Genomic DNA, 27,283 nt, shown 5'->3' with positions numbered 1-27,283 from the left:
CCATTTTTTCTACACAGCCCCACACACTTGAGCCTTTGCATCACAGCCAGCATCCTTCCAGCCAAGGAAAACTGCAAGGGCCATTCAGAGCCCATCAAGATAGTTCCTTAATTAGCCAGAGGCCACTAGTGACTGAAGCAAGAAATTCCCCCATGGGACTGAGCGATGGCTACATTGGCTCTGCAGCACACCCCGCCAGTGAGAAACCAGGATAAGAAATCTCTCACATAGCAGCACTCCACTGGATTAGTCAATTTGCTTTCTTTCTCCTATGTTCTGCGTCTCAAGTCTAAAGGGGTTCATTGTTTAAAGTCACAGCCACATCATTCCTTCACTGTTCTTTCTGTCATATGCTGTGTAATCCATCTGCATCCTGAGTCCCCACCCAGATTTGTGGAGCAAATGCATAAACCACCAATGAACTAGTTTCCCATCAGCTCTCCCTTTTTCCTTTCAGGGCCCGATTGGTTTGGATGGCAAACCGGTAAGTGAAACATTTCCCTCACAGCTTCTCTCTCCCTGTCCACGTCCCTTTGTCTAGTACTTCCTCTGTCCTCTGAGCCAGGCTGTTAATAGATTAATTTGTATAGAATTATTTTGCAAAGTGTGTGCATGCCCATTTGGACAGGAGAACACCACCACCAAACTCCCCTGGAGAGGCTTCAGAGCATCAGCAAATCATGGAAGGTGCCCTACTGATGTTGCTCTTCTGGTTACCCTATTACTTCACCTATGAACTAGCACTTATCCCTGAAGCTGCCTTAACTTAACTGAGCAATTGAGTTCCCATTTCCAGCAGTGACAGCGAGAGACAGAGACAAATAGAATGAGTTTCCTAAGCTTCAGATATCATCTCACTACAGCCTAGACTAGCTATTAATTGAACATTATGGTTTATTCCTCCCCAACATTGCAACAAGTCAGCCAGCACAGCAAAGGATTCTGAAGGCCTTTGTGCACTCAAGCCCCTTCTGTGGTGAGCTTTGTTGTAAAACAGGCAAATGTAAATAATGTCCTGCCCCTTTAAAAAGGAAACACAGATACTGCAAAGTTTCTCCCAACCACAGTCAAGAAACAAGACATGAGTTGTTTCAGGCATGTCCAAAAGAAAAGTCTAAACTGTAGCTCACTGCAACCAAGTTTCAGAAAGAAAAAGAAACCACATTGCCCCACCCAGTGCTCTTCCTAGCCCCAAACCGCATACTAAGGATCCTATCTCAGCACCAGAAACATTCCTCAGCAGCTCCCAGAAGCATCCCTCTTATACTCAACTGGAGATAATTAATCAATCAGAGCACTGCTACCCTACACATCACTGCACTCCAGGCAGACAGCTGTGCTCCTTCCTCTAGTCCGAAGGAGAGCATTAACCCCTTCCTGTCAACCTCTAGGGAGGGTCTAAATACCTCACCACATGTCCATGCTATTCATCAGCAAAGTTTTATTTTCTGTGCTTTGCACCTGAATGATCAGAAGTGATGATCCACTTGCTGTGAGGCTACATGGGCACAACATTATGTCTTTTTGGCACCAAGAATAAGCAAAATGAAATGACCAGCTACAGCATGGGGATGTGTAAATGCAGTGCTTAGGCCTGATTCTATAATGATAACACACACTCTTTTACCTTTTCAGGGCCATCCTGGACAGAAGGGGGAGATGGTAAAAATTACATATGTATTTCAGGGAGTCGAGGGTTGGTTTGGGGTTGTATTGGTTCTCCTCAGGGGCATTAACTAGAGTTTGACTCAAAGGAAATCAGTAATCTCTGCATACTAACCACCCAAATTCCTGCTAACATACTAACTTTCTAGCTAATATAAGAAAATCATGATAGCAGAATCTGGGAGGTTTATCTATAATTTTTACATGATGAGTACCTGTATCATCATGTTACAATAGCAACTCTATAGTTATACATGGGAATGTCATTTCCATTATTAAGCCTTATGTTCAGTTACTAAATATATACTTTAAAAATACTTTGGGAACTGAAATGTTTCATGGTTGGACTCATCTCAGAAGTAAATGTTTATGGAAAGTTTCATAAAAACCCATTTAGCAGATTTTGGGTTTTCTGAACAACAACAAAAAGCACATTAGTCACTTATTAAGATGATTTTTCAGATTTTTCTTGATAAATCCAAAATGGCTTAATTTTAATGCTACCAACTTGGCATGTACTTTATGGTGTCCTAAACAAGGCCTTGTGACTTTGAGATATCTGGAGAATTTTAGTTGTGAAATCACAATGATATAGATGTTTAAAACTAATATGTAGCTGTGTTAATTTCCTTCATTTCATCAAAATTTCAAATTTTGATTTTTTTTTTGGCCAGCTCTAATTTTCACTTTTCACATGGTTCAGGGAGTTCACTGTTCACAAGGTTATTCAAATGAGTAATTTGGAAAGCCAGCAATTAGTAATATCCCTGCAGCCAGCTACCATATCAGCTACATATAGGTAACTGGACACACTTTGGGTTACTCAGTTTTTATTGTTTTTGTTCTTCCAAAAAATATCCATTTTGTTAACTCTACTGCTATTCTGCCTGAGTGTGCTTATTCCAGGAAAGTCACTAGTTTCAGTGAGTTGCTGTTCATGTGTTGATATGCAGGACAGAGAACTAAAGCAATGTGGGTGTTCTCTCTTACTCTCCACTTGAAGCTAAAGTAAAATCTTATATCTCTCCCTTCCTTTTTTCCCTAGAGTCTGTCAAAATAGTACAAGCCAGAGCCTCACCCAAGCTCCTGCTTGACCTGACGCGAAGGCCAGCAATTACTGATTTAACACTACTTTGCAAATTAATTGTCTTTCTCCGTCCCCTTACCGTTCAAGGAGCTTTCATTAATATGTCATGAAGGATGCTTCCAGAGTATTCCTAAACATCACACTGAGGAAATAGAGAGTTAAAATGGGCCTGACCTACACAGGATGCTCCCATTGGCTTCTGTAGTTAGAGCCCATCCTTCTGTAGGGCTAAATGCTGCCCTTTGAGGGCACACATGTGATTCTCAATTAAGCAAATGAAAATTGTATGAGGGAATTCAAGCACAGACTTTGGCTTTTAATTTATTCAGGAGTGAAGCTGCAAGGTGCCGAGCAACTGCAGAGAGCCCTAACCAACCTCAATTCCCATGGAAATGAATGGAGGGTGCCCAACATATAGCTAGAATTAGGCCTTAAAAAAGAAAAACTATAGGTGAAGCTGAACCCGTGGTGAGCGTGTGTTAGAGGTCCCCTGCTGGGCCATGCCATGCTGTGCCATGCCATGCCACAGAGGATATTGTTACAACCCCTCCTTAGAGAGTTTTAGCAGCTCATGCTTTTAGTTCTGAGGCCCCTGGTTCAATCCCTGCTGTGTCAGCCAAGATTGTGGCCATCAGATAAGTGGGGCTCATTTGGGGAGCCTCAGATGCTGAGGATGAGCATCCTTTGAGCAGATGAAATATGTAACCCTCTGGTGCATCGGTATTACTGGTGCCCCTCTGTGCTGACCCACAGAGAATATAAGTTGCTCCAGTATCAGCTTTGCTTTTGGTTCTCGAAGTCCCTGCTTCATTCTCCAGTGTGTCAGCCAAGAGGGCGGCTGTTATAGAACTACTTAATTTTTCACTCTCCTGTTGGTATCCCCATTCGGTAAAGCTGCAGGACTTGTGCATCTTCGCTCCTCTAGTGTAAGAAACACTGCAAGGGGAACAGAGATCTACCATAGAAATTTTTGGCTAAAGTCTTTTTTAAAACCCACATTTCCATCTGAGTACACGCCACATGCTGAGATGTTTAATGTTCCTGTCATTGAATGTATAAGCATAGATATAACTCACAACAATGTATTTTTTTAAAGGGTGTTGCTGGTCCTAAGGGACAGCCGGTAAGTGCTGAACTTATCACCTTCTTGTAAATCTACCTTCTTTTGGCACTTTCCCCCAATAGGCACAGTACTTTTTAATTAATTTTTAAATTGTTTTCCTTTCACAGGGACCTCCAGGACAAAAAGGAGAAAAGGTAATTTTAATGGGAGCTGGGTTTATAATGACATTTAAAAGGCAAGGAAATGATTGAGTGGTTCATCTTGGTATTCCATAGCCTTCAGCTATGGCTTTCAGAGCAAATTAGGTCAGTTCACAAAACAGACAGGATTTTTCGAAATCAAGTATCAGAGGGGTAGCCGTGTTAGTGTGGATCTGTAAAAGCAGCAAAGAGTCCTGTGGCACCTTATAGACTAACAGACGTTTTGGAGCATGAGCTTTCGTGGGTGAATACCCACTTCCTCAGATGCATGCATCTGATGAAGTGGGTATTCACCCACGAAAGCTCATGCTCCAAAACGTCTGTTAGTCTATAAGGTGCCACAGGACTCTTTGCTGCTCCTCTAGAAATGCTGCTGATAATGCCTGAGGCTGAATGGAATACAGCCTGCTCTTCTATAGCTATGGAGTTTATGGTAAAAACTTCTTTTCTTCACTGAATTATGCCGCTCTGACTCAGAATAGAGATAGGAAGCCAATGTTAGCTATATCGAAGTGCCTTTTTTGGCCATACCCATAACTGAGGCTAAAATGTTTTCCACGTGGTCACATTGAAATCAGAACAGATGCATTTTAAAGAATGAAAGAGAGTTAAAAGCAGCAGTGGATAAGGAGCAACACGAGACCTAGGTGCTCTGATGAGGTTTTGTTTATTTTTTCCTAAAGTGTTTTAAGAAAAAGACCCTGACACTAATAACAAAAGACAGTGTTTCCAAAACTAGACGTCAAAAGCATGTCTCCTAAATCCATATGTAGGCCTCTAAATAAGAGGTCTGATTTTCAAAAGTGCTGAGTGATGTTGGCTCAAGAGTTTTGAAAATCACCATTTATTTAAGTGCCTAAATATGAATTTAGGATTCTGTTTTTTTCTAAATCTTATCCCAACTGTGAAGCCTCAGCAGCTACAATGAAAATCTGATGGGTTATATGCTGGGAAATCCTATAAAATGATAGTTTGGGTACATTTCAAAATGAGAGATAGCGAGAGAGTGTGTGTTTGTCTGTCTGTCCATTGCTTTCTGTGGCTCTCTGGGCAAGACACAAATGATGACACTGAGGAGAAAAGGGGTAATGAATAATACGCTGGATGCTCAGTTGGTATAAATTGGCATAGCTGTAGTGTAGCCATGCTGATTTTTACCTGCTGTGGCTCTAACCCCATATGCCTACTTTAGTTCACTGCATTCACAATTTAAACTATTTTCTTTTAATTCCCTCCATTCACAGGGCCAGTGTGGAGACTACCCACACAGGGTAAGCAGTATTTGTTATTAACTGTCCCATGGCTTCCTGCACATTAATCCTACTCTATCTGAATGGCTTTTATCTGAGAATATAGGATATTTCATTAATGAGGTCCATCATATGTGTCCCACAAGTGCCATTTTACTGACTGACATGTATTGTTGGAATGTACTACATAGAATTTTCTAGGAGAGATTTACTACTTTATTTCATTCCTTTAAACTAGGACAGACCTCCAGATATATACCCATCCCATACCCTTATGGAGAAACCCCCTCCCCCAACATCATCCTGTCAGGAAGTGGGCTTTGCCTCATGAGAAAAAGGATGCGGGCTGCACCCCTAAACTTGGTGGATCCCTAGGGATTTGTTGGAATCCAGGGTCATTCAGAGGCTTTGTGCCTCCATACCATCTCTGGACCCTAGTGAGTGCCCTCGCTGGCAGCATGGCTAGGACATCATGGGAGGCCTCAGGGAAAATGTCATTCAGCTAAGGGCTCTGTTATCTTTTTCACTTAATTTGTATAAGGCCAAGTCAGGGCACAATGGGCATCTCCTGCCCTGATTCTGCACTGTCCTGGCCACCTCTTCCTTCCCAGCCCCTCTGCTCTCTGCCCACTCCTCATCCAGCACAGGTCCTGGACCATGTGGAGAGCCTTCTATAGAGCCTGAAGGGAGGGATGCTGCTGCAGAGTTGGCTGAGCTAAAGTTGGGCGAAACTTCCATGGGTGGCCCCCTCCATGTGCAGATCCAGAGGGCATAATCTGGCCCATAAAGGGCTGCAGAAATGTAGGCTTCAAGAGCAAATCAGTGAAAGGCAATGGGTAAAACTGGCTGTGTGCCTGGAAAGCCTATGTATTTATAGTTAGAACGCTTCACGTCCATGTATTCACTAAGGGGCGGGAAGTTTTTTGAGGGAGGCAGGGTAGAAATTCTTTACCCGGTAAATAATGCCTATGGTCTACATTTAGAGTTAGACATCCAGTTCTGTCACAGTTCCCAGTGAATTCCCTGTAATCTTGTAGATGCCACCTGGCTTTTTGAACATCACTGCTTGGAAAAGGGGAGGAACACTTATTTATTTTGGTAATAATCTTTTTAAGCCCAGGAAGTAGTCCCATTTGCTTCCCCATCCTGCCCTTTCAAGAGAGACGGGACTATATCATGGGGTTTAGGGGATTATAGGGATAGAATTTAACCAGGCATAAACAAAACTAAAAACAACTCTAGCTCTGAAAAGCCATTGGAAATGCACTGGAAGGACATCATATGAGAGGATTGAAACTTGTAACCACTATGCACAGGGAGACAGGCTTAAAAGCTTTCTATTTATTTTTTCAAAAGTCTCTGGACAATTAGATCGGGTGCTGGCCCTGGGCCCAGAGAGAAGTGGGGTGAGGGGTGGTCCAAGACTCTGGTATGAAGACTGCATGTAGTTAGCAAACCTGTCAGTGGCATCTGAGTGTTGGGGGGAGAAAGGTAGTCGTGTGTTCCGGCCCCGATACAATAATAGAAGGTCAGCTGTGCTTATTTAGACAAGCCATCTCACTAGATTGTTATGTTAAAAAAAAAAGCTAACAACAATGTTCACTTAAGCAGTGTCCTCGGTTCCATTACAGCCCTTGGCTCCAGACTGTCCACATTGTTCAAAGTGACAAGCAAGGGCAGGGACTCAACACAATTAGGAAATGGAGAAATTGATTACAAATTAAGAGGCATAACCTCAGTTTATACCTGACTGAGGTCACAAGTGGTCTCAATTCATAGTCATTGCTGGATGTTGGTCCACATTTAAATATCACCACTACCCAATCAATAGTTGGCAGTCTCCACTTAAAAAAGGCCCAGGACTGTAACACAGAAGGTGCTACAGGTTAGACTTATGATGCACACTGGCGAAGCTAGGCAAGGGAAGCCCGCCTGTGCCCTGCTTGGCTCTATCCAGGATTATAGGAGCACCAAATCCAATCTTTTAAAAAGTGATATGGAGGTGCTTAACTTGTCTGAATCAGAGCTTCTGACATGTGTGTGACAACTGCCCTCAGACCAGTTTCCTGTGTTGAATATACCTGTGAGCCAGTGGGCTCTAGGGGGAAGGGAGTAATAGATGTGCACCAGCTTATGCACAGATATCCCTCTCTTCCTCATTATAAGAGTTAAAAAAAGGGAAATGAACAATAAGAAAAGTCCCTTTTAAAATAGTTTTATGCACTTTTTTAGCTAACTTAGAATTTGTCTGGTTCAAACAAGCAGCAGTTACCATCACCAGATGCCATGGGCAGGACAATGAATTAGAAATATGATAACAACAGGGAAAGGTTTTTGTTTTGGGGTTTTTTTTTAAAGAAAGGAAATTTAAAGTCAGGCTCCCTCTTAACCTGCCTGGCCCATTTTTTAAAACATCAGTCTATTGTGTAACCCCTGAGCAAACAGGACATACATTCCCGTGGGTAAAGAGACCATACTAGGAGGTTACAGGGTTATAATCCTTAAAGACAGAGTGGGTCATCAGAGCATGTTACAAAATCACAATGGCCAGTGTAGAGCTGGGAATGGAACCTGGTCTCAGAATAGTCAGGCCAGTAAAGTTATTTTTTCTCTTGATGATGTGGTGTATCTAACTGACCCAGTTCTGTGTCACTCTGTCTTCACTATCCCCTAGGAATACCTAAGTACAACACTTGCAGCCCTGCGCTCTAATCAGATCCTTACACTAAAGGTTTGTGAGTAATGGTCTAACTGGACCCAGTTCTGATGCAAAAGAAATAAGGATGAGGATCCAATATTGCATCCTCTGTGTTGAAAAGAACTTGCCATTGGGACTTTGGGGATGCAATTCTGAGGACAGAAGAAAGAGGCTTGAAATAGATTTCTTACCCACTCCTCATATGCTTGCTCTCTATGTACCTGAATTTATAGCCAGGTCCCTTCTCACCTATGCTCAGTTTTGAAGAAGGGAAACTAAATAGGCTCCTGAGTTTCCATGCCATTTTTCTCCTTACCCATTTTGAATAGCCCTTCCCACTCCCTTCCTTCCAGCCAGCACATTTCAGCCACTACCTCTTTGAGTCAATAGAGTTACATGAGATACAACAGGGTTCCCCCTCCCACACACACATACACAAATCCCATTTTGGTGACTCCCAGATCATTCACCCGAGTTACTACAAGGAGATGTTAAATGGATCCTTTGCCCACCTGAAAGATAACAGTTTTCCCAGCCCCCACTACACAGGCAACCAATCCAGAATGATCCACTGAACTACCAGGCTGGTCTCATATTATCTTGCTCCCTGACGCTGTCCCGATAATGCCCAAAAGGAAATACCCATTAATCAAACCAAGCTGAAGAAAATTCTAGAATATCTCTGTATTTTCCAGCCATTGTGATACAGCATCATGTTGAATGGTGTTGGCCATATTCCACACAATACACACATGGCACTGAACACCCTAATTAGTACCATAATAGCTCTGGTCAAAATCCCACCTGTTCCACTTCAGCCCTTCCTTTCTCTGTTCTTTGCCCCACTCTTCACAAAAGTTTGCTTTTTGGCAGAGGAGAACCTGCTCTTATCAAGAGTGGCCTGGTCAATTTTCTAGGGCCAGTTTGTATTTTTTGATAGCTTATGATCTCTTGTGTTAGATTAGGGCACAGGATAACATTAAAAATGATGTGAAACCTGAAGTCCATCAGTGCAGACTGCCTCTGAGAGACTGACTGGTTTCCAGAGCCCTGGCACTGAAAACATGGCTGCTTACTCCCTCCCAAATGCCACGTATGCTGACTGCCTGGGTACTGCAAGTTTTCAAAGGCTCAGTTGATCATACAGCTTCACCTCAAAAGCTGAAATTATCATATTTAATTCTTCTGAGGTTCAGTGCGCCCTAATGTGGTCTGTAAATCTGCTTTTAATTGTGGTCCTCTGAGTCAGAGGCTCTCACCACTGGTTTGCCTCAAGTATGTATTTACTGTTTATATAAACTGCCCAGTGGGCAGGACTTTAAGGCTGCAATATTGTGATGACATTTCACTTTGCAACAAGACTGGGTCTGAGCTTTCAGTAAAACACAAACACCCATGTTTAGGGGGAGCAGAGCGTGCTGCTTAGATGCACATCATCACTGTCGTGGGAGACCTGCAGGCAACACCTCTCAGCCTTGAGTTCACAGTTCAGACAGGGAAAACCCCCAGGGAGGAGTACTGTGTGTGCACATGTGGAGGACTTGCTGTTCCCCTCACTTACACTGCTATAAATCAAGAATGACTTCAATGGAGTTAGGACTAGTGTGAAACTGAGGTAAATGGGAAAGAGAATCAGGCCTAATATGAGCATTCCTGGTGTTTGAATTGGTGCTGTCAGCACGAATGTGCTGTGGTTCAAAGCAGCTTCCTAAGTGCACAGGCAGACAGGAGCATGTTTGGAAGTGGAAATTAGATACAGCAGAAGGGTGAACAGAAGACCCAGAGCTTTAGTACATGGTTTTGATTTGTGAGGATCAGCTTTGTGATGTAGAGAGGATTCTTGTCCAAAACGGATCACAAGCCATTGTTACTGTTAAACAAGGAGACAGAAAGTGCAGGCTCAGCATATTGTGAAGCAAAAGTTCATCCCCTCTGCTGATCAGGGAACATCTCAAATCACTCTCAGATGATATGGAGTGTCTTTGTGAAGCAAAAGAAAATGAAGAATCTTGAACAAGTGAGACGGCTCCTAATAGAATTCTGCTTTGCTATAAAAGGGTATAAGTTCACAAACTGGTCTCATTCTCTCACTGCTGTCCCTGGCAGGAAATGTGAGGTTGATGAATAGGTGATGAACTTGTCTCTGCTTGGGAGGGACTCCTTCACTGTTGTGCATTGACCCCTCCAACCAGTTAAATGGTGGAATCCCACAACAGCTTGAAGGAGCAGGTCTAACGAGAAGGAAAATGGCAAGATTATTAGAGCTTTTAAAGGAACACGGAGAACAATCTTGGGGTAAGGGAAGAAAAGGGGATAACTGTGAACTGTAGCGAGGGTAACTGTATAGTCACCAATCTTTGTAATTTGTAGAGAATTCATTGCGGATTTATCTAGTAACATGGTGATATCCAGTGAAAAAATATATTTCTTGTAATGAGAGTCACAGATACATGGAGCCGCAATTGCCAAAGATCTCAGGTGACAAGAGGAGCTTTAAAAACATAGAGCAAACTGCTGTCTTAATAAGAGCCCCAGATCTAATAAGGACCAATTGAGAGAAACAGTCCTGTCCCAAGGGAACTCCGGGGAGCTGGGGAGAAGAATATTTGTTTTGTTACAATAAAGATTATCTGAGGAGTGCAGCAGAAGCTGGCACAAGAAATCTCTTGGTAAGTTTCCTTTCTGAGCTGAGACAGAAAGCAAGAAAGAACTGATAGAATGATTGGGTGTGAAAGACCAAGGGGGCGGCAAAATTATATTCCCTTCAAGGAAAACCAGAGCATTCCAAGGCCCAGAACAGAGGTATTCCTTCCTGTGTTTAAAGTAAAATTCAGAAGAGCTCAGAGGTTTGCCAAGCGGTACCCGATGACAAGTATCCCTCCCTGTGCCATTCACAACTATCTCTCAACTGTGGTTTACGCTCATTACAGTCTTTCTTTTTCCCTATCGTTTCATTTTCTTCATTGGCTGCTCTCTCTTGATGTCCTACTGACTCCTTTGCCTTGTGACCTTTGCCCTGTGACCTTTGGGTTTGGTCTTCTTCTTCAGCTGTTGCCTCTCCTCAATTCAGTGCGGCTGGCTTCACCCCCGGTTATAAAGAGACGCACTTTCCAGGTAGCCACTTTTTCCTCCTTGCCTGTTTTAAGCCTATTCCGAATCGTAAGATTAATTAGCTTCTTTCCTTCCTTCGAGAAGGGGTTTCAAAAAGACTTTGGCAGAGCCAGGGGGCTCTCTTTAGAATGGAGCACATATTTGGTGGGAAAATGTGTCTAAACAAATACATAATGAATCCAGAGTTTTAAAGTAAAACAAATTAAATAAGAAACATATGACTAGAAGGAAAATGCGGTAAAAAAGGAGGTAGTGTCATGGATAAGCCTAACTGCTACCTTAAGGAGCTAGTTCCTGCATGCACAAAAACAACATCAATGGCTGGTCTGAGATCCCTTTTTTAAATTTAGTAAGTGCTGTAAAACTGTTTCAAGAAGCCATGCTTACTAGGCAAACTCCTGTTTTAAAACATACGGAGCCACCTCATGTTATCAGCTGATTTTTTCGTTCCTTTGCATGGTCACGTCAAACAGTTTTCACTGTGTATGAGATATAGAAAGCAGGATGTCTGAAGAGATGGGTATTTGCTATAGACTCTTTCATCTCCAGGCTACTGGTCTGTGCCCAGTACAGTTTACTGCTTACCTAGAGTTATCATCTTGTGTTTTTTCAGCTATGTGAAATGAACTGGTGGTGTCAGACCAGTTTCTACTAAACAGGTGTTTACATCACACAAACCACCACAGCTGGCATTGGTTGTCCCCCTAGCTGGTAGTCTCAAAAGAGAAGCAAAGGACTGAGCTGATAGAAAGATTTTTAAAACTAAAGTTCATTTCCTGGGCCAGGTAGGGAAGCTTGCACTGCTGCACTCCATTCTATACCTGGCTTCATTCTCCAGGACTGTAAATCTCATAAGCATTACCAAAAAAAAAATGTGAATTTGAAGTATATGATTCGTTTAGCTTCTGTGAAATTGACTCCGTAAGCAGCAGAAAATGTAAGCCCACTCCGACAAATCCTGCCTCCCCACAGCAGAATAGTACGTCATATGAACTCTGGGAGCCAAACATTTGGAATGCTAGAAAGAGCTGAAGCTGTAAAACAAATATGACTACCAGTAGTTGGAAGAAAAACTGCTGCTATTTTACACTACACCAGCAAGAGTGTTATAACAGAGAATTTGTTGTGGGGGGAGCAGTGGTTAGCTGCAAGCCCTGTTAGAGGGAGAAGAGAACATTGAATTCACAAGGAATATCTAGGCAACTAATTGGTGTTTAACAAAACTGAAAAATAGTACCAATTAATGGCTAAAAATATTAAATGACATCTGATAAGATGATATCTGATCTCCAACTTACTCTATCTACCCAGTTACATTCCAGTTAAATCCTAAAGGGTCTCTCCAAGCTGAAAGTACTAATAAGAATATAATTATGTAGTAACTAAGCTTTATGTGTCTAGGAGTCTGTCTATATGGAGCACTTGCTTAAACAAAGTCCCCTGCAAAAATGTAAGGACACTGCAGTGACGGCATATGCTTTGCTCAGGCATCCCACCAAAGAAGGTGGCCTGTGTCTTTCTGAAAGCTTGCCAGCTGCCAATGTGAATTTCCATCAAGGCAACTGGGTTTAACATATATACACACATTAGCACCTTCTGTGCCCCGGTAATCACAAGAAGTGAATAGCTACATCCAACAGATTGCCCATTCCAGTTATTAACAGTCCGAGTAGTGGGAGACAGAGCAGGCAAATAGGATTCCCCCTTGTTTCAGTAAGACAAAGGGTTAGCAACTGAAAGTACCAGTGAGGTAGGGTGACCAGATGTCCCGATTTTATAGGGACAGTCCCGATTTTTGGATCTTTTTCTTATATAGGCTCCTATTACCTCCTGCCCCCGTCCCGATTTTTCACATTTGCTGTCTGGTCACCCTACAGCGAGGGCTAAAACACAAAGAGGCGAACTTTATCACCTTAGTACGCAACTAATGGTCTGTTTTCATATTCATAGGGTTTTTAAAATGTGTTTTTTTTAAACTATGCCAAATCCAAAGGCTTGATAGCTCAGCAGGTTAATGTATTCCCTGTCCGCCTGGCTTAACTTCAGATCCTTGTCGGGTCAGAAGTGAAAATAAATGTAGTCTCATCCATGTTTGGAACCGTGAGTAGGGTGTGCTCAGAAGATGTGCGCCAGGGCTAGCAGTGTAAGTCAGGAATGAGAGGCAATAGCAAGGAGGTCTCAGGCAATTTTGTAGTGTGCCACTGCTCAACTCTATCCAAGGCTATTTGTCTCATGTTTTTACTGGAACCAAATACACACCAAAAAAAAAAATTTAAAGGTGTATGGCTGACAGTCCTTTAATGACACTGGCTATGGAATATACATTCAGCTCAAGGAGGCTCATGTATCTCTATGGAAAGACCCCAGGATGTGCTAGGAAACTGCTTTCAAAAAGGGGGAAATATAAAGCTCTTTTTTCCTAGGCCGTAATGTGGACAGGGTGAACAACCTGCTATTCTGATTGGATACAGAGGGATATTACAGAGCAGAGGCCAGGTCACTAATGGGCTTGAAATGTTTCATTTCAACTTTCTCATTTTTATTCATATAGTTTCAACTTTTATATTATATAAAATATCAACTATAATATATAAATAGAATATACCATATTTAATATAAAAAATCAACAGAAAATGGATCAAAATGATAAAGTTAAAACAAAATGTTTTGACATTATCAAAACAAAATGAAATTCAAAACAACTTGTGTCACCTTTTTCCCATCAAAAAACTTGTTGAAAAAAACGTGGATGTCAATTAAACTGCATTTTCCAATTGAAAACTGTTTTGTTGAAAATTTTTCGACCAGGTCTGCTGCTAATGTGACTGGTGCCCTTATACTGACTCATCACCAGCTGCCAAACCCTCCTTCATTCAGGTTAAATCCTCACCCATTACAGTGTTAGCATCTCCATTATTATAAAGCAGTCCTTTTCTGCTGGTGAGTGTTGTTCCTTACTAGTTCTAGGGAAATTCACTATGGTTAATGAAGTAATAGCTGTGGCCATTCCTTGGGCACCTTGAACAAGCCTATTTTTATGTAATGCTTGTTATTAGTTTAAAAATTTAAGGACAGTGAAGGTAGGAAGAGGGATCACATAACTGACTTACAGGAACACATGCCTATAGCATAGACGTAGCATTGGTACTACATGCATGGGATATATATTACATGCATTGTACACACATGTGGATAATGACTGCATGTGAGTGGAACCACATTGTATCCAACAACTTCATCTTCTGCGCAGTACAAGTTCAGCGGAGACAATGCTCTTTATCTCATGTGATATAGCCCCAAACCCATATATTCATTTTGAATAAATTTACTACATTGTATTTCAGGCCTTCCAGTGAGATCACAAAGAGAATTTTGTTGTACTTAAATCCTGCCACTGATATTAGGACTTTATGATACTGTATCTAAGGAGAGGGAATGATAAAAAACGAGAAAGCAGGGAGCTTAACTTGAGTGTCCCGGTCCTCTAGGAATTTACAGGATTAATCCTTTATAGATCAGTGTTCTGGTATTTAAATGAGATCCTTCTAAATCATTACCTTCTCACCACCAGCCAGTTATGATTCTTGATTCCCCCACACGGTGACAACAGAAGCAAAAGCCATGTATGAATGCTTTAGAATGTTGGGGAATCCAAGACACTGGCTGTTGAGGTGGCATGTGATGGCCCAGCTACAAAAGATTTAGTTCAGATAAGCACCCAAAAGTTTGGATGCTTTTGTGCATCTTATCCAAATCAAACTGATTTTAAGTCTCACAGGAATAGGCTTTCTGATAAGACTCCTAGGTCTTCCTGTTTCTGGCAAGCTCCAAATTAAAAGAAATTAAGAAAGAGCAGACACACGCCAAAACTGAGAGAGTGTTGTGTAATGATTAGAGTATGAGGAAAAATTACACTGAGGACTCATGGCTCTGCCAGTAGGTGACAGAGTGATCCTGGCTTGATTTCTCTAAAATAGGAATGAGAGTAGTCCCCTATTTCAGAAGGCACTGTGAGGTTTCATTGATCACTGACTGTACAGTGCTTTAAGATCCTCACATGGAAAGCGCTCAAAGATTCTTGGGGGATTCTCAATATTATTATATAAAATGAATCACACTTTTTTAAGCTTAAAAAACCAATTTACTTTGTATTTGGGTTGCTCCTGGCACTATTTTAGTATCTGAGCCAGTTTTCGCATTTCCTCTAAGTGAGCTCTGACTAGGAGCTTTAAAATGTAGTTGCAAACTACAGGGAAATGGCTCCCATCAGCCAACCAGAAAGACCATCAGAAGGGGACCTTTGCCTGAGTTTTGGAAACCTCTCCTGCCACTAACTGTAACTTGCTCGGCTTCTGTCTCTTTCATTTGCTCTGGCTGAGCTGCTGTATGTCACACACCTTGGATGCTGGGCTATGGGTTAACCCTGCCTGATGGTAATCCTTGTTTTAATGAACCTCAGGGTGAACAAGGACAGGCGGGGATTCAAGGTCCACCAGGGCCACCTGGTCCATCAGGGCCAACTGGACCATCTGGACCAGCAGGAAATCCAGGACAACCTGGCCCTGTTGGGCCACCTGTAAGTTTAAAAGAAACCAAACAAGCAGCATTTATCCTTCCTTTCCCCTGACATGCATGCAATTTCCTTTGCCTTTTATTGTCTCCTCTGAGCCGGGTGCACTGACCACAAGCAATTTCTCAGGGCATGGCTGGAGGAAAGAGTTCCCAGGCAGGGAGGGAGGAGTTCTATGCCTCCAGCTATCCCTATCTGCACACACATGTGTGAGACGGTGACACCAGTGCCATTTCCTCCTCTCCAGCCTATGCTATGGGGAGGAAGTAACACTCTGGCTGTAATTAGCCTGCTCTCAGCAGAAACCAGACTAAAAAAAGCCCTTGAAATCTCTTTGATGTTCTGCTCCTAGTTCTATTCCCAGGCTGACAGCAAGAAACCTAAGAAGGTGAAAATACTGTCACTAATGTTCCTTTCCCTCTCACAACAGGGCAAAGCAGGGGAGCCTGGAAAGGCAGGCAAGGATGGAAAGGTAGGTTTAGTAGAGCTGCCTCACTCCTCTCTCTTGTGCATGCAGCATTCGTTGCATGAATGCAGCCAGCTCCTTAATGCCTGAGGACGTGGAACATGCCTGCAGGGCTGAACCAAGTGTTCAGCAAACTGGGCGACTGCACTTAATATCTCCATTGCTGTCTGTTTCATTTACCAGGGGTCACCTCTGCTGGCTCTGCTCTCAGGGTGTACCCAAGTTCCTTGCTCAGGGACCGTGGGGAGGCATCTTAGCATATTTTCCCATGGTAAACATGATCAGAAGCACTTTACATTGAAGTCTTCTGTCCAGAAAATAATATATACAGCATGGCTAGCGCCAGCGCTAGCTTTCTCCAAACTGATCCACCCATCAATGAGCCTCAAACCTGACCTGGACACTCTTGGGGATGACAGGTAATCTAGTCTCCCCAGACTTTCAGTCCTTGGTCTCTCTGCCAAAGAAAATACCAGTTATGAGGTTTTACAAATGCTGACATCTGTCCACTAGGAACTGAGTGAAAGCACCAAGTCATTTCATATAGGCCACCATCAGGTAGGCATGAACTTTGGTCTTTGCTAATCTAAGATGGGTTGGAACTAGTAACCTATATGTGAAACACTCCTCAGATCATTACCCTGTGAGCCCCTCACTTCACCTCTGTGTCAATACATTTTTATGTAGCCTAGAATGATAACAGTGTCTAGGGACTGAGTAATTGAGAAGAGATGCTGATAATAAGTTAGGGATGGAGGAATGGAGAAAGGTCATAAGGATCTGTGGTAAAAAATCACCAGGACAAGAACAGCAAAATTAGGGCTTGCTTATGCTGATGCCTAACTTTTGGTTAGTGCTGCTCACATGCAACAGAATACAGGAAGCCTCAGTAATGGTTGAAGACGTAAAGCCTATTACCTGTTATTTCCTTAGTAGCACACGAAACAACTACTCAGTTCCTGTGTCTAACAATGAGGAGCATGGCATTCTGACATGCCAGACACCTAGAAATAAAGATACTTCCATTCCCAAATTTTTATAATAGCTGTTACAAACCTGCTTGCAGAAAAGGGACATGCAGTCAACAGAGGAAAGGGAAGCCTCTTTGTTCATGTTATCTACAGGCAGAAGACTCAAGACTTGGAGAATCCCCACTTTTGATCTTTCAACCCAAAGTAGCCCTCTGAATGGCCATAAACAGGCAAAAATAATGTAAATTCAGGCCACAGAATATATGTGGGGTATCCGTTCCATCTTTCTCATTTGGACTGTTTACATCACAAGGGCAGCTGCAATATGGAAATTTTAGATATTAACATTTATATGGCATGTATAGTACCTAGTGCTTGATATGTGTGCAGATTGAATGGCTATTTCTAATTTAGCACAACTACTGGTGTCCCTTCCTTCTGAAAGTCTTATGAACATATTCCCACTACTAGGAAAGTCAAAGAAAACCATGTTCAGTAAAACCCATGTTTCCTGCCCCTAAAGAGTACTTTCAGAAGTGTAGCATGCCACCCAGGTAGATTTCCTTTTTAATGAAGAAAAGAACAGCTCTATTCAAAATCTGATAATAGCACATTCCACCATGAAGAAAGGATCTTTCTGTTATTCCACAGTGCATTCTAAAGGACAGGTAGTCCATACCAGCTCTCTCCCTCCCTTAATTCCTTTGAGATCTCCTAGTTGCGTAAGGAAGAGACTACCCATTTATTGAATACTACCAGTTTCCAGTTGTGATGGTTTTGTTTCTCCAGTGCGTATACATACAGTGAGCTGGGAATGAGCTAAAAATAGGCAAGAAAAATAAACCAGATTATATTCTGAAACCATGACACGTTGGGCAAAGTAGCTTGGTTTTCAAATTTACTGAGACAAAGCCTGGTGGTTTGGGATAGTATTTGTGGGAGGGAGACTTGGCTGGTATTTCCTTAGAGTTTATCTACTCAACAATGAGAATCATTTTTGCAGTGACATTCTAAAGCGATGAACTCTTTAAAATCAAACTAGGCAGCGATTGATGTCCCAGTAGAAAAATAATTACCTGCACCCCACTTCTCTAGTTATTTGCAGTTTTCCCTACCTCAGAATATGTTCTCATTTTATCTACAGGGTTTACCTGGACCCCCTGGACCAAAGGTGAGACATTTTTCATCATCTGTAAGCATAAACAAGGATAAGAAGTTTAAAACCCTTAGCATAGATGTGAGCAAAGCTGGGCATGATCATTATGGAAAGGTGGGGGAGGAGGGAGAAAAGAGGGTTGCTTTATAATACTTCTGAAAACGTTCATAACCAGACTGAAACATCTGATTAAGGGCCCAATTCCAGACTCCTGGCTTACTGTTTTCAATGGAAGCTTTGTCTGAGGGAGGAGGTCATCATCAGGAAATGTTGCAAAAAAATAAATAAATTGCAAGACATGTCTTTGCTGGACTTTACCATAATACATTTACCACATTTTATGAATTTATTTTGTAGCCATGTTACTAATTTTGCCAAATTTCCCATTTTTAATTGTCAAACTTGTGAAATGTCACTGATAAAATGTGAGATATCTTTTGCCTAAAAAATCCCCAGTTTGCTTTCCTTGAGTTACTTCAGACAGAGCTGTAAGATTAAGCAGCTTTAGGACAGATTAACTGTGTAAATTGAAAGCAAAACCAAATGATGTGCCTTGCAGTGTGTGGTGCAGCTTTCCTATTATGTTGTAATTCATGCAGAGTAAAACTCACTCCCGTGCATTGGACTCGGATAGGATATAAGCCCTGTTTTGAAAGCTCCAGGGGGAATAAATGGTGTCTAGGCCTCATTATGGTTCTCTGCACAAAGGTGAATTTCACTCAGTGTCCTATTTTTCTTCCTGCATATGCACAGAGAAAGGACAGGGATTTTTCCTTTTCAGCCTGGCATCATCAGCTTGTCTTCATTTTGATTTTTGCAGGGAGACCCTGGAATTCAAGGATACCATGGGAGGAAGGTAAGAGGGGGAGGTAAACTTCTGAGCAACTGGATGATCAAGTATCTTAAAATGCATTATAGTGAACCAAAGCCTGGTGGGAGTGTAATAGCAGAGAAATGCCATCCCTACCACACACACTCACACACACCCCACCAGAGCTCTTCCATCATTTCCTGCAATGAGTGACTTGCTGGCAGAGGCTGGGTATGGAGAAACTCTGATCTCCCCCATAGCCAGCATTCCTCTACCGTTTCCTGCAGTGACTCTTGCTAAGAGAGCCAAGTACTGAAATAGTTTCAACTCCCCAATAGCGACAACGCTTACCTAGTTCCCTGCAGCAGTTTCTTCTGGGAGGGGCTGAGGCAGGAAAAGCTGTAAACTCCCCTATAGAGTCACTTCTTCCTGGCTGAAATTTATTTTGTGTACCCATGTGCGGACATCCTCCCTCTCCACCCACTCAGTCTGAATGGGGGTTGGAACGAGCTATAGTGTTTACAATCCCCCTGGTATGTATCGTTCTCCAGATTAAATGATGGAAGATTTGATTCAGCCACAGGTTACCAGGCAGAAGCTGGTATTACCCAGGGCTGTGGATCTCTAGCATTGAAAGGTCTGCCCAAAGGGTAGTTGTCCCACTGCAAGGCACTTGCACTCCCTATATTTTATGGGGCACAGAGGTGGCCAGAGCAGCCCTAAAATGAGATGGTGCTGGCCAGAGAGGAGCATAGCCAGGGTACCAGGGGAATATGTTCATTCAAGTCATTCCTAGGCAGCTGGATTCGGATGAAACTCCAACAGCGCGTTAAAGATACTCCCCTGGGGAAACACTGTCTGCCTACCCCTGAGGTTAAATCCCATCCTAGGATGTGGCTAGCCTTGCCCCAGCAGTGCTGAAACTGCCCAGAGAGTTTAAAGGACAGACAGAAAGGGGGAGAATGAAATGAAAGAGGATAAAAGGGGAGAAATATTGACAAGGAGGATAAGGGAGTGAGAAGAGGAAAGTGAGTATTCCCAACTGCCGGCAGTTGTATATACTGTGTTATCTATACGTTGTTTTATGGGTGCTCTGTGGGTGAAGTGGCAAGACCTGAGAGCTTTTTAATTAGTTCTGCATAAACTGAGAAGTTTTTGTTATGTCAGGAAATGAAAATTATAGCCCCTGTGGACCACAGTCCATTCCTGCAGACACACACAAAATTTACTGCTGCTTCTTTCAGCAAACTGTCGGTTTTCTCATTAACCATCCATCCTTCTCTTTGCAACATTCAGGAGGCTTCTTAACTTTCGAATGTGCTGAGGTTGTCACTCATATGGCATATTAATGGGTGTTTGTACCCAGATCTTTTCCTATGGACGGCAGTTAATCCAGTTGATTTATTTCTCAAGCAAGGGGTCTGAATTCCTTTCATACTATGAGAAGGATGATCCCAGGTCTGGGATCCATTAATGGGGAAGTGTGCAGGAAACACAGGATTGAATGAACACAGAGGAGAAAGTCCTCCCCACTGAGTTGACAATGAAAGGAAAGAGAAACTTCTATACTGCCCTTATCTAATGGGTAGATTCAGGATTTGGAGAACTCTCTCCCTCCATTTTGATTTTTTTGTATTGAAGGTAGTCTTGTGATACTAGGGATGTGGTGACCATATCTTCACATTTAAAAACCAAGATACTTTTGTGGCAACATGTTTTAGGGTCATAAAATATCTAGGCAAAAGGCAAAAAAAAAAGATCTGCTGGTGTCACTACTGTTAGCTTCTGACTCAACAGCACCACGGGTGTGTTTCTCAGAATGGAAGATTTTTTCCAGTAACTCACCATTCTCATTGAACTTATAACTGAACATCAAACCAGTGTCATTAACATTCACTTTGAGCAAAAAGAACAGCTTTGATACTCTCTGCAGTCATGCAGTCATTATCTTCACTCCAAACACTTCATCACGTTGAATAGTTGCACCACTAGATTGCTCGTTCTTGGTAAACGCTGGGGAAATTCTACTCAATGTAGCAATACAGCCTGAACAAACATTTTCTAGTTATTAAAAATCAGCAACCCAACATGATGACTGGGACTTTTCAGGCAACCCAAAAGAAGTTTTTGGGACACTACACTGTGAAAAACCTGGACACGTGGATATATGGTCACTTCAGCCATGAATAAAATGTATTGTATGAGGGATTGTTATACATGTTCCTAGCACTTAAATACTGATGGGATCAGGCTATTTGTGAGGAACTGTCTTTCGTGTTCCATCTCTCTTTGTTTCTTGCTAAGCAGCATGTCTCTCAGGGCAGGGTAAGAAGGCTATGTTGCCACATGTATTATGGGACTGTTCTCTGTCCTTCCCTCCCCACATCTTTGTTAATATTTCTTGGTATACTGAAGGCCCCTTTTCTTCCTTCTGACTGTGTGTTTGCCTCTTCCTCCATTTTCTTGCTTCTCTTCTCAGGGTGAGGTGGGTGAGGCTGGCCTACCAGGTGCACCTGGCCTTCCTGGACCTATTGGCCCCAAGGTAACCATTGAACTAACAATTCTTAGCTAGTCAGTACCTCCATCTGCTTAGTGCAACTTATTGCCACCCAGACATGTGTCCCTTTAACAGAAACACAAGTATACAGGGGTATGATACAGTCTCAGATAACATGGTAAGCAATGTGATATAAACGTCTAGATAGACTCAGATTCTTTGCACACTCTGTCTAGATGACATACAAGATCCAGAGCTGTTTTTGTAGATGGGGCCTGGACAATTGTCAGCCACTGGCCTCAAGGCAAGAATGATTCCTTGCTCTCTGGAACCAGGGCCTGGCTCCAATGTGCTCTGTCACTTGTATATGTTGTAATGTAATGACTTATGTGCACAGACTATTATCTTCTGCTGGAACATGACAGATCTGGGAGTTAGTGGAGCTGCTCCTTTACATAACCTCTGGCTTTGGATACTGGAGCTGACTGAGTGACAATGCCTTGGATTTTCAAAGGGGCCTCAGGCAGCAAGGCGCCCAACTCTCAATAAAAGTTAGTTGGATGTAGGTACCTAACTCCCTTCAGTTCTTTTAAAAATCCCAGTCAGTGCCTCCAGTGGATCCTGATGAATGTCATAGACATTGATCACCTATGTGTGTATAGAACATTCCCATGCACCCATTTCTCCTCTACACATTGTCTTGCATTGGTGTGCAAGGATGAACTGAAGTCAGCCCTTGAGATGCTACAGTCATTGTGCTTTATCCTTCGGTCATTTCTCTGCAGCTACAGCATGCATGTCTCATAAGCTAAACTCTATCAATTACGTTCTATTGTCATTGCTATTAAGATTATACTGTTTTTCTCTTTTTGTTCAATATGTCTATCTACGTTTCTGCTCTCTCTCTGTTCTCCTTGCACAGGGTGAAAAGGGGGACACTGGCGTGAAGGTAGGCATGGGAAAAATGATTTTCTACCATATTTTAAGAGACAAGTTGCTATTCAGAACACTGTATTGTAAGTGGGAGCTGGGCCTGAGAGAGACCTGTTGGATATTTAATGGAATACACATATGAGCTGTGATTAATCACAAGCAGACACGCCATGTCCTGGATCTTTTATGCGCGTGCAATACAAGCTGTCTTTAGCCACTTGGTGGAATTTGATTCTTACCAAAGAATTTCTCCGGCTATGAAGTTTACTAATGATTTGTTACAGCTCTGTATTTGAAGGGATGGGCTGGGGTTTCCTCATAAAGTCTGGTTAGCTGACACATCAAATCTACTCAAGCTCTGCAACTCTGAGGCTGAGGTTTGGCACTATTCTTTCAGTCTCCCTCTGTTTCTAGGCTGGACAGCTCTTCTTACAAGCTAACGGTTTTCTGCCCATATGTTATCTATTTGATTAAAATTTATTGCACTTACATATTTAAAATATATTACTCAATACAGACTGTTTAAAACTTTACAACATTGGCCATTTTCATGACAATCAAAGCATATTGTGTCATATCATATAAAGTATAATGAGAAAAGGCCTGTTTTATGATATTTTACATACATTAACTCTGACATGTATATTTAAAATATTTATTATGTGAAATACATTTTATTAATCATGCAACAAATGCACTCACATACATTTTCCCTTTGTGGGGGATTATTATTCTAATGCACTAAAGGTTCCTTTCAACTATACTCCCATGTTAGAATGAATTTAAAGAGGTCTTCTTGAGGGATCTGGGGTCTCCATTTAATAGCTGTATATTACAGCAACAAATGATCTTCCTTTTAAGATCAACTAGAGCAACACCAAATAGATCTTCTAAATTATTGCTTTATGCAGACCCTACTCATAAACAAAATCTGCATGTAATTCAAGATCCTTCCACACATCCATTCTTACACTGGTGTAATTTCATTGACTTTGATGGACTTAGTCCTGATTTGCACTTATGTAAATGAGAGCAGAATCAGACCAATAGAAGATGGGTTTTAAGAGCTATGAAATTACTGGGTTCTGAACAACTGTATGCTTTCTCTTTAAACTAACAGGTAGAATGAGTGGTGGATGACCGAGAGCAGTATATGGTCCTAAATGAGGAAAAATGCTATAAGTAGAATCCATTCCCAAGCCTGTTTTTATTCACTTGTGTCACTGCTATCAGTCACCTGTTCCTCATGCACTCTTAAGTACATGGATTAATAGGCCTTTGATTCAGTTTCTGGAACCAAAATCAAAATTGCCTGGTCCCAACTCCAGACTAAAATAACCCCTCAACAACAGATGACAATTCTGAGACGGCCTCTCAAACATTCTAATCCCCTTTGTCAACTTTAATTGCATTGATCACTTGCCTGTCTTGTATTATGATCCTAGGAGCTTATCACAAACTTTCCTTCCCATTTCCTTGATGTCTCTCGGACAGCAACAGAGACAAGAAGAGAGACTGGGAGTGGTAGCTGCTAGTCTGAAGCAGACTGCATGAAATGGAGAGAGACATGTGGTAACCTCTCTCTCTAGTCATTTACATTTTACAGCAAGCCAATATGTTATTTTCTTTTGTGCCATAAAAAGAAAAGCTTCTTCAAACCTATCCAGTGATCTCTCTTGGTCAGTTACTCACACACGCATTCACAGATGCAATCTCCACATTTTACATTGGAAAGCGATGGATAATTGTGACCCAGGAAATGTATCCTTGCTCTTATGATCCTTATTCAATCCAAGTTCCCCCCGACTCCCCCAGCAACACATTTTGGAATGGGATCATCAATACACCTTCTAAAGGACCACTTTCCCATCCCAAGTGCAATTTATCCCTGTTTATTAAGACTCTTCCATTTGTTACTGTCATTCTCACTTTGTTCTCAGTTCTCTTATTTCCCCACTCAGAGGAAAAAGAATAACAGCAGAGCATGAGATCCCAGACTAGCAGTAAATCAGCAACCAATGTACGTTCAGACAGTGCATGTGTTTGACCTCTCTGGAGTAGCTTCTTTCTAGGTATTTTCTTTACAAAAGAAGATTATATGGGACTTGGGAAGGCCCTTGCTGTTTTCCCCTTCAAACCATTCTGCTCTGAGTTAAACATGTGCAACCTCATTAACGGTGACAGGGTTGTGGAGAAGTAGCTTGGGTCACAGTTGGACTCTAGTTATCAGAATTTGCCCAGCATATTGTTAATTCGTTGACTCTTTAAAAATGACTATGTAGGCTCCCTTTTTGTATCTGGCTGCATACTGAGCATTTGTTCCTTATTACATTTTACCTTCTCTCACTTTACATTCCCACAACTTACAATGTTCGTTGCAGAATCTGGGTGTCTCACTTTGCTTCTTCCCCCTCCTGCCTCCATGGTTCTGAACTAAATCTTAGCCCCCATTAAAGTCAATACAAGTTTTATTAGTGGTATTGATAAGACCAGGATTTGGCCCTTTGAATATATATTTTCCTGTCAAATTCTGTTTAACTTAAATGGTCTATTTTAGGAAGTTTCTTATAATTATTTTTAATGGTTATCCCTCATTCTCAGAGGCAGGAGAATAGGCAGAGTAGGAAGCAACTGGCTACAGGCAAGGAAGCTTGAAGTGTTTTCTTTTTTTAATTAGGGGTCGTTATTACAACCCAACACTGCCAGAGAGCTAATCAGAATGTGGCACTCTCCGTTATTAGGGATACCCTCAGTGTGTTTAGGCTGATACCAGGAAAGGCAAGGGAAGGAAGGGTAGATCTGCCAAAAGAGGGAAACTGGCAAGTACTTTCTGTGCCCATGAGAAATGCTGCAATCCATTTCTTTAAACTCTGGCTGTGAAGAATGTCCTGTCTTTCATGGCACCTAATGCCACATTTATATGACAAGTGACATTTGAGGAATTGTAAAATGGTATTGTGGGCTTCCATATTTATCACATTTCAGTGGCTTCCAGATCAAGTGTGCTCAGTTCAAAAAAAAATTCTAACTACTAGTCTTGCAAATCTGGGATCTGAAAGTGAACTGGGTTATTTCTGGCCTGGGCACCATTCCCAGTCATAAAGATTCTGCAGGCCAATGTTGCTCTTAGGTGCACCTGTATAACTTCATTTCTCTTTAGTTTGACCCTTAGTTATACCTACATGACCCTATTGCCTTCAGGTATAACTGATGGCATAATTTGAAGACAGTGGGTTTGCCCAGGTAGCTCTGCAGCTGAAGCTCAGTTAACAATTCTGTGAGTGATGAGCAGGCCAGAAAAAGAATCCAGTTCACTCTCCCAGAGCTGGGTTGGTTTTACAGGGCTGACAGCAGGAAGGAATCTTATTTTTGCCACATCAGTTGGCAGAGCTGACTGAATACACAAAGGGAACAAATGTGCACAGGCTAGTGCAATGTTAAAATTACATAGTTAACATTTTTTTAATTCAGGAAATGCAAAAGTTAAGGTTCTTACTGCCACATTGCACATCCAGTTTATTTTATAGAATATACAGTATGATATAAAGAATACATTGTTGCGCAGTAGACAGAGCATGGAGTTTGGCATTAAGAGATCTGTTTTCTGTTCCCATCCCTGCCACTTATCTGCTGTGTGACCTTTGGCAAGTTACCTCACCTCTCTCTGCTGGAGTTTCCTCATCCCCAAACTTCCTTATAATGAATAATGAAACTTACTTCTTTTGTAAAGCACTTCGAGCTCTATGGCAGGGATCAGCAACCTTTGACACATGGCTCGCCAGGGTAAGCACCCTGGTGACCGGGCCAGTTTGTTTACCTACCACATCCGCAGGTCCGGCCGATCACAGCTCCCGCTGGCCATGGCTCGCTGCTCCAGGCCAATGGGGGCTGTAGGAAGGGCGGCTAGCACATCCCTCGATCCACGCTGCTTCCTGCAGCCCCCATTGGCCTGGAGTGGCGAACCGCAACCAGTGGGAGCCACGATCGGCTGAACCTGCAGACGCGACAGGTAAACAAACTGGCCTGGCCCACCAGGGTGCTTATGCAGGCGGGCCGCATGCCAAAGGTTGCTGATCCCTATTCTCTGGATAAAAAGCACTACATAAGAGCTAAGTGTTATTACTAAATGTCTTATTTATCCAGAAAAACAGGAACAGAAAATATTTATATGAGCAAGGTGACCATGTTAGCGTTGCTGTAGAAACTTAAATGTTTACATATCCTGACTACTTTTAATTTAACTGTGCATCCTTATTATTGCATCAGTAAAGTTTCATGCATCAATATATATTACCATTCACGTGTATTGCACTTTAGAGGGTTGGTAGTTATTTCTACTGTGATCTCTCTGTTTCAAAAGAGTGGGTGTGGAGGGCCTAGTCTACACAGAGTATCTTATTCACACTGAACACCCACTGCTTTGTACTTTTCTGGAACTTGGCCCCATATCACACTAGTTTCTTGCGGTGGCTTAATTAAATATCAAGTGTTGAATATGGAAACTAAAATGACAGATGAGCAGTAAGGAAATGAAAAGAGGATGGTAAAAAAATTATTTTTCTGCTTTTATGAATTTCCTCTTTCCTTGATTTTATAGCTGTATTCAGTTCCCCAGAGTCCCTCCGTGAGTTAATATGCAGAAGTTTGAGGTTAATATGCTCAAGAATGGCATGTGAGCTACTTAAAGAGGCCCATTTGGATAATGGGTAGAGCCAATTCAGTGCTGATACATACGGGGTGTGTACATTGCAATTAGACATTTATGGCTGACCCATGCCAGCTGATCAGGGGCTCTTTAACTGCAG

The 27,283-nt window shown here is 42.1% G+C and overlaps 1 protein-coding gene across 1 annotated transcript in view; it reads left to right on the top strand.

Moving 5' to 3' along the window:
* The window catches only part of COL13A1 (collagen type XIII alpha 1 chain), a 165,485-nt gene that overhangs the window by 78,685 nt on the left and 59,517 nt on the right, over positions 1–27,283 (top strand). Inside the window, exons 9-20 of the mRNA XM_030571227.1 lie at positions 458–484; positions 1,636–1,662; positions 3,849–3,875; positions 3,983–4,009; positions 5,260–5,286; positions 11,012–11,077; positions 15,534–15,650; positions 16,075–16,116; positions 18,226–18,252; positions 19,058–19,093; positions 21,528–21,590; positions 22,468–22,494. Of these exons, the coding sequence (XP_030427087.1) occupies positions 458–484; positions 1,636–1,662; positions 3,849–3,875; positions 3,983–4,009; positions 5,260–5,286; positions 11,012–11,077; positions 15,534–15,650; positions 16,075–16,116; positions 18,226–18,252; positions 19,058–19,093; positions 21,528–21,590; positions 22,468–22,494 (513 nt within the window). The remainder of the gene's footprint in view (positions 1–457; positions 485–1,635; positions 1,663–3,848; positions 3,876–3,982; positions 4,010–5,259; positions 5,287–11,011; positions 11,078–15,533; positions 15,651–16,074; positions 16,117–18,225; positions 18,253–19,057; positions 19,094–21,527; positions 21,591–22,467; positions 22,495–27,283) is intronic.

This window comes from Gopherus evgoodei, chromosome 7 (assembly GCF_007399415.2).
Source record: "Gopherus evgoodei ecotype Sinaloan lineage chromosome 7, rGopEvg1_v1.p, whole genome shotgun sequence".
NCBI classification, from domain to species: Eukaryota; Metazoa; Chordata; order Testudines; family Testudinidae; genus Gopherus; species Gopherus evgoodei.
Note: the sequence above shows the minus strand (reverse complement) of the source record. Positions and strands in the feature narration are given on the sequence as shown.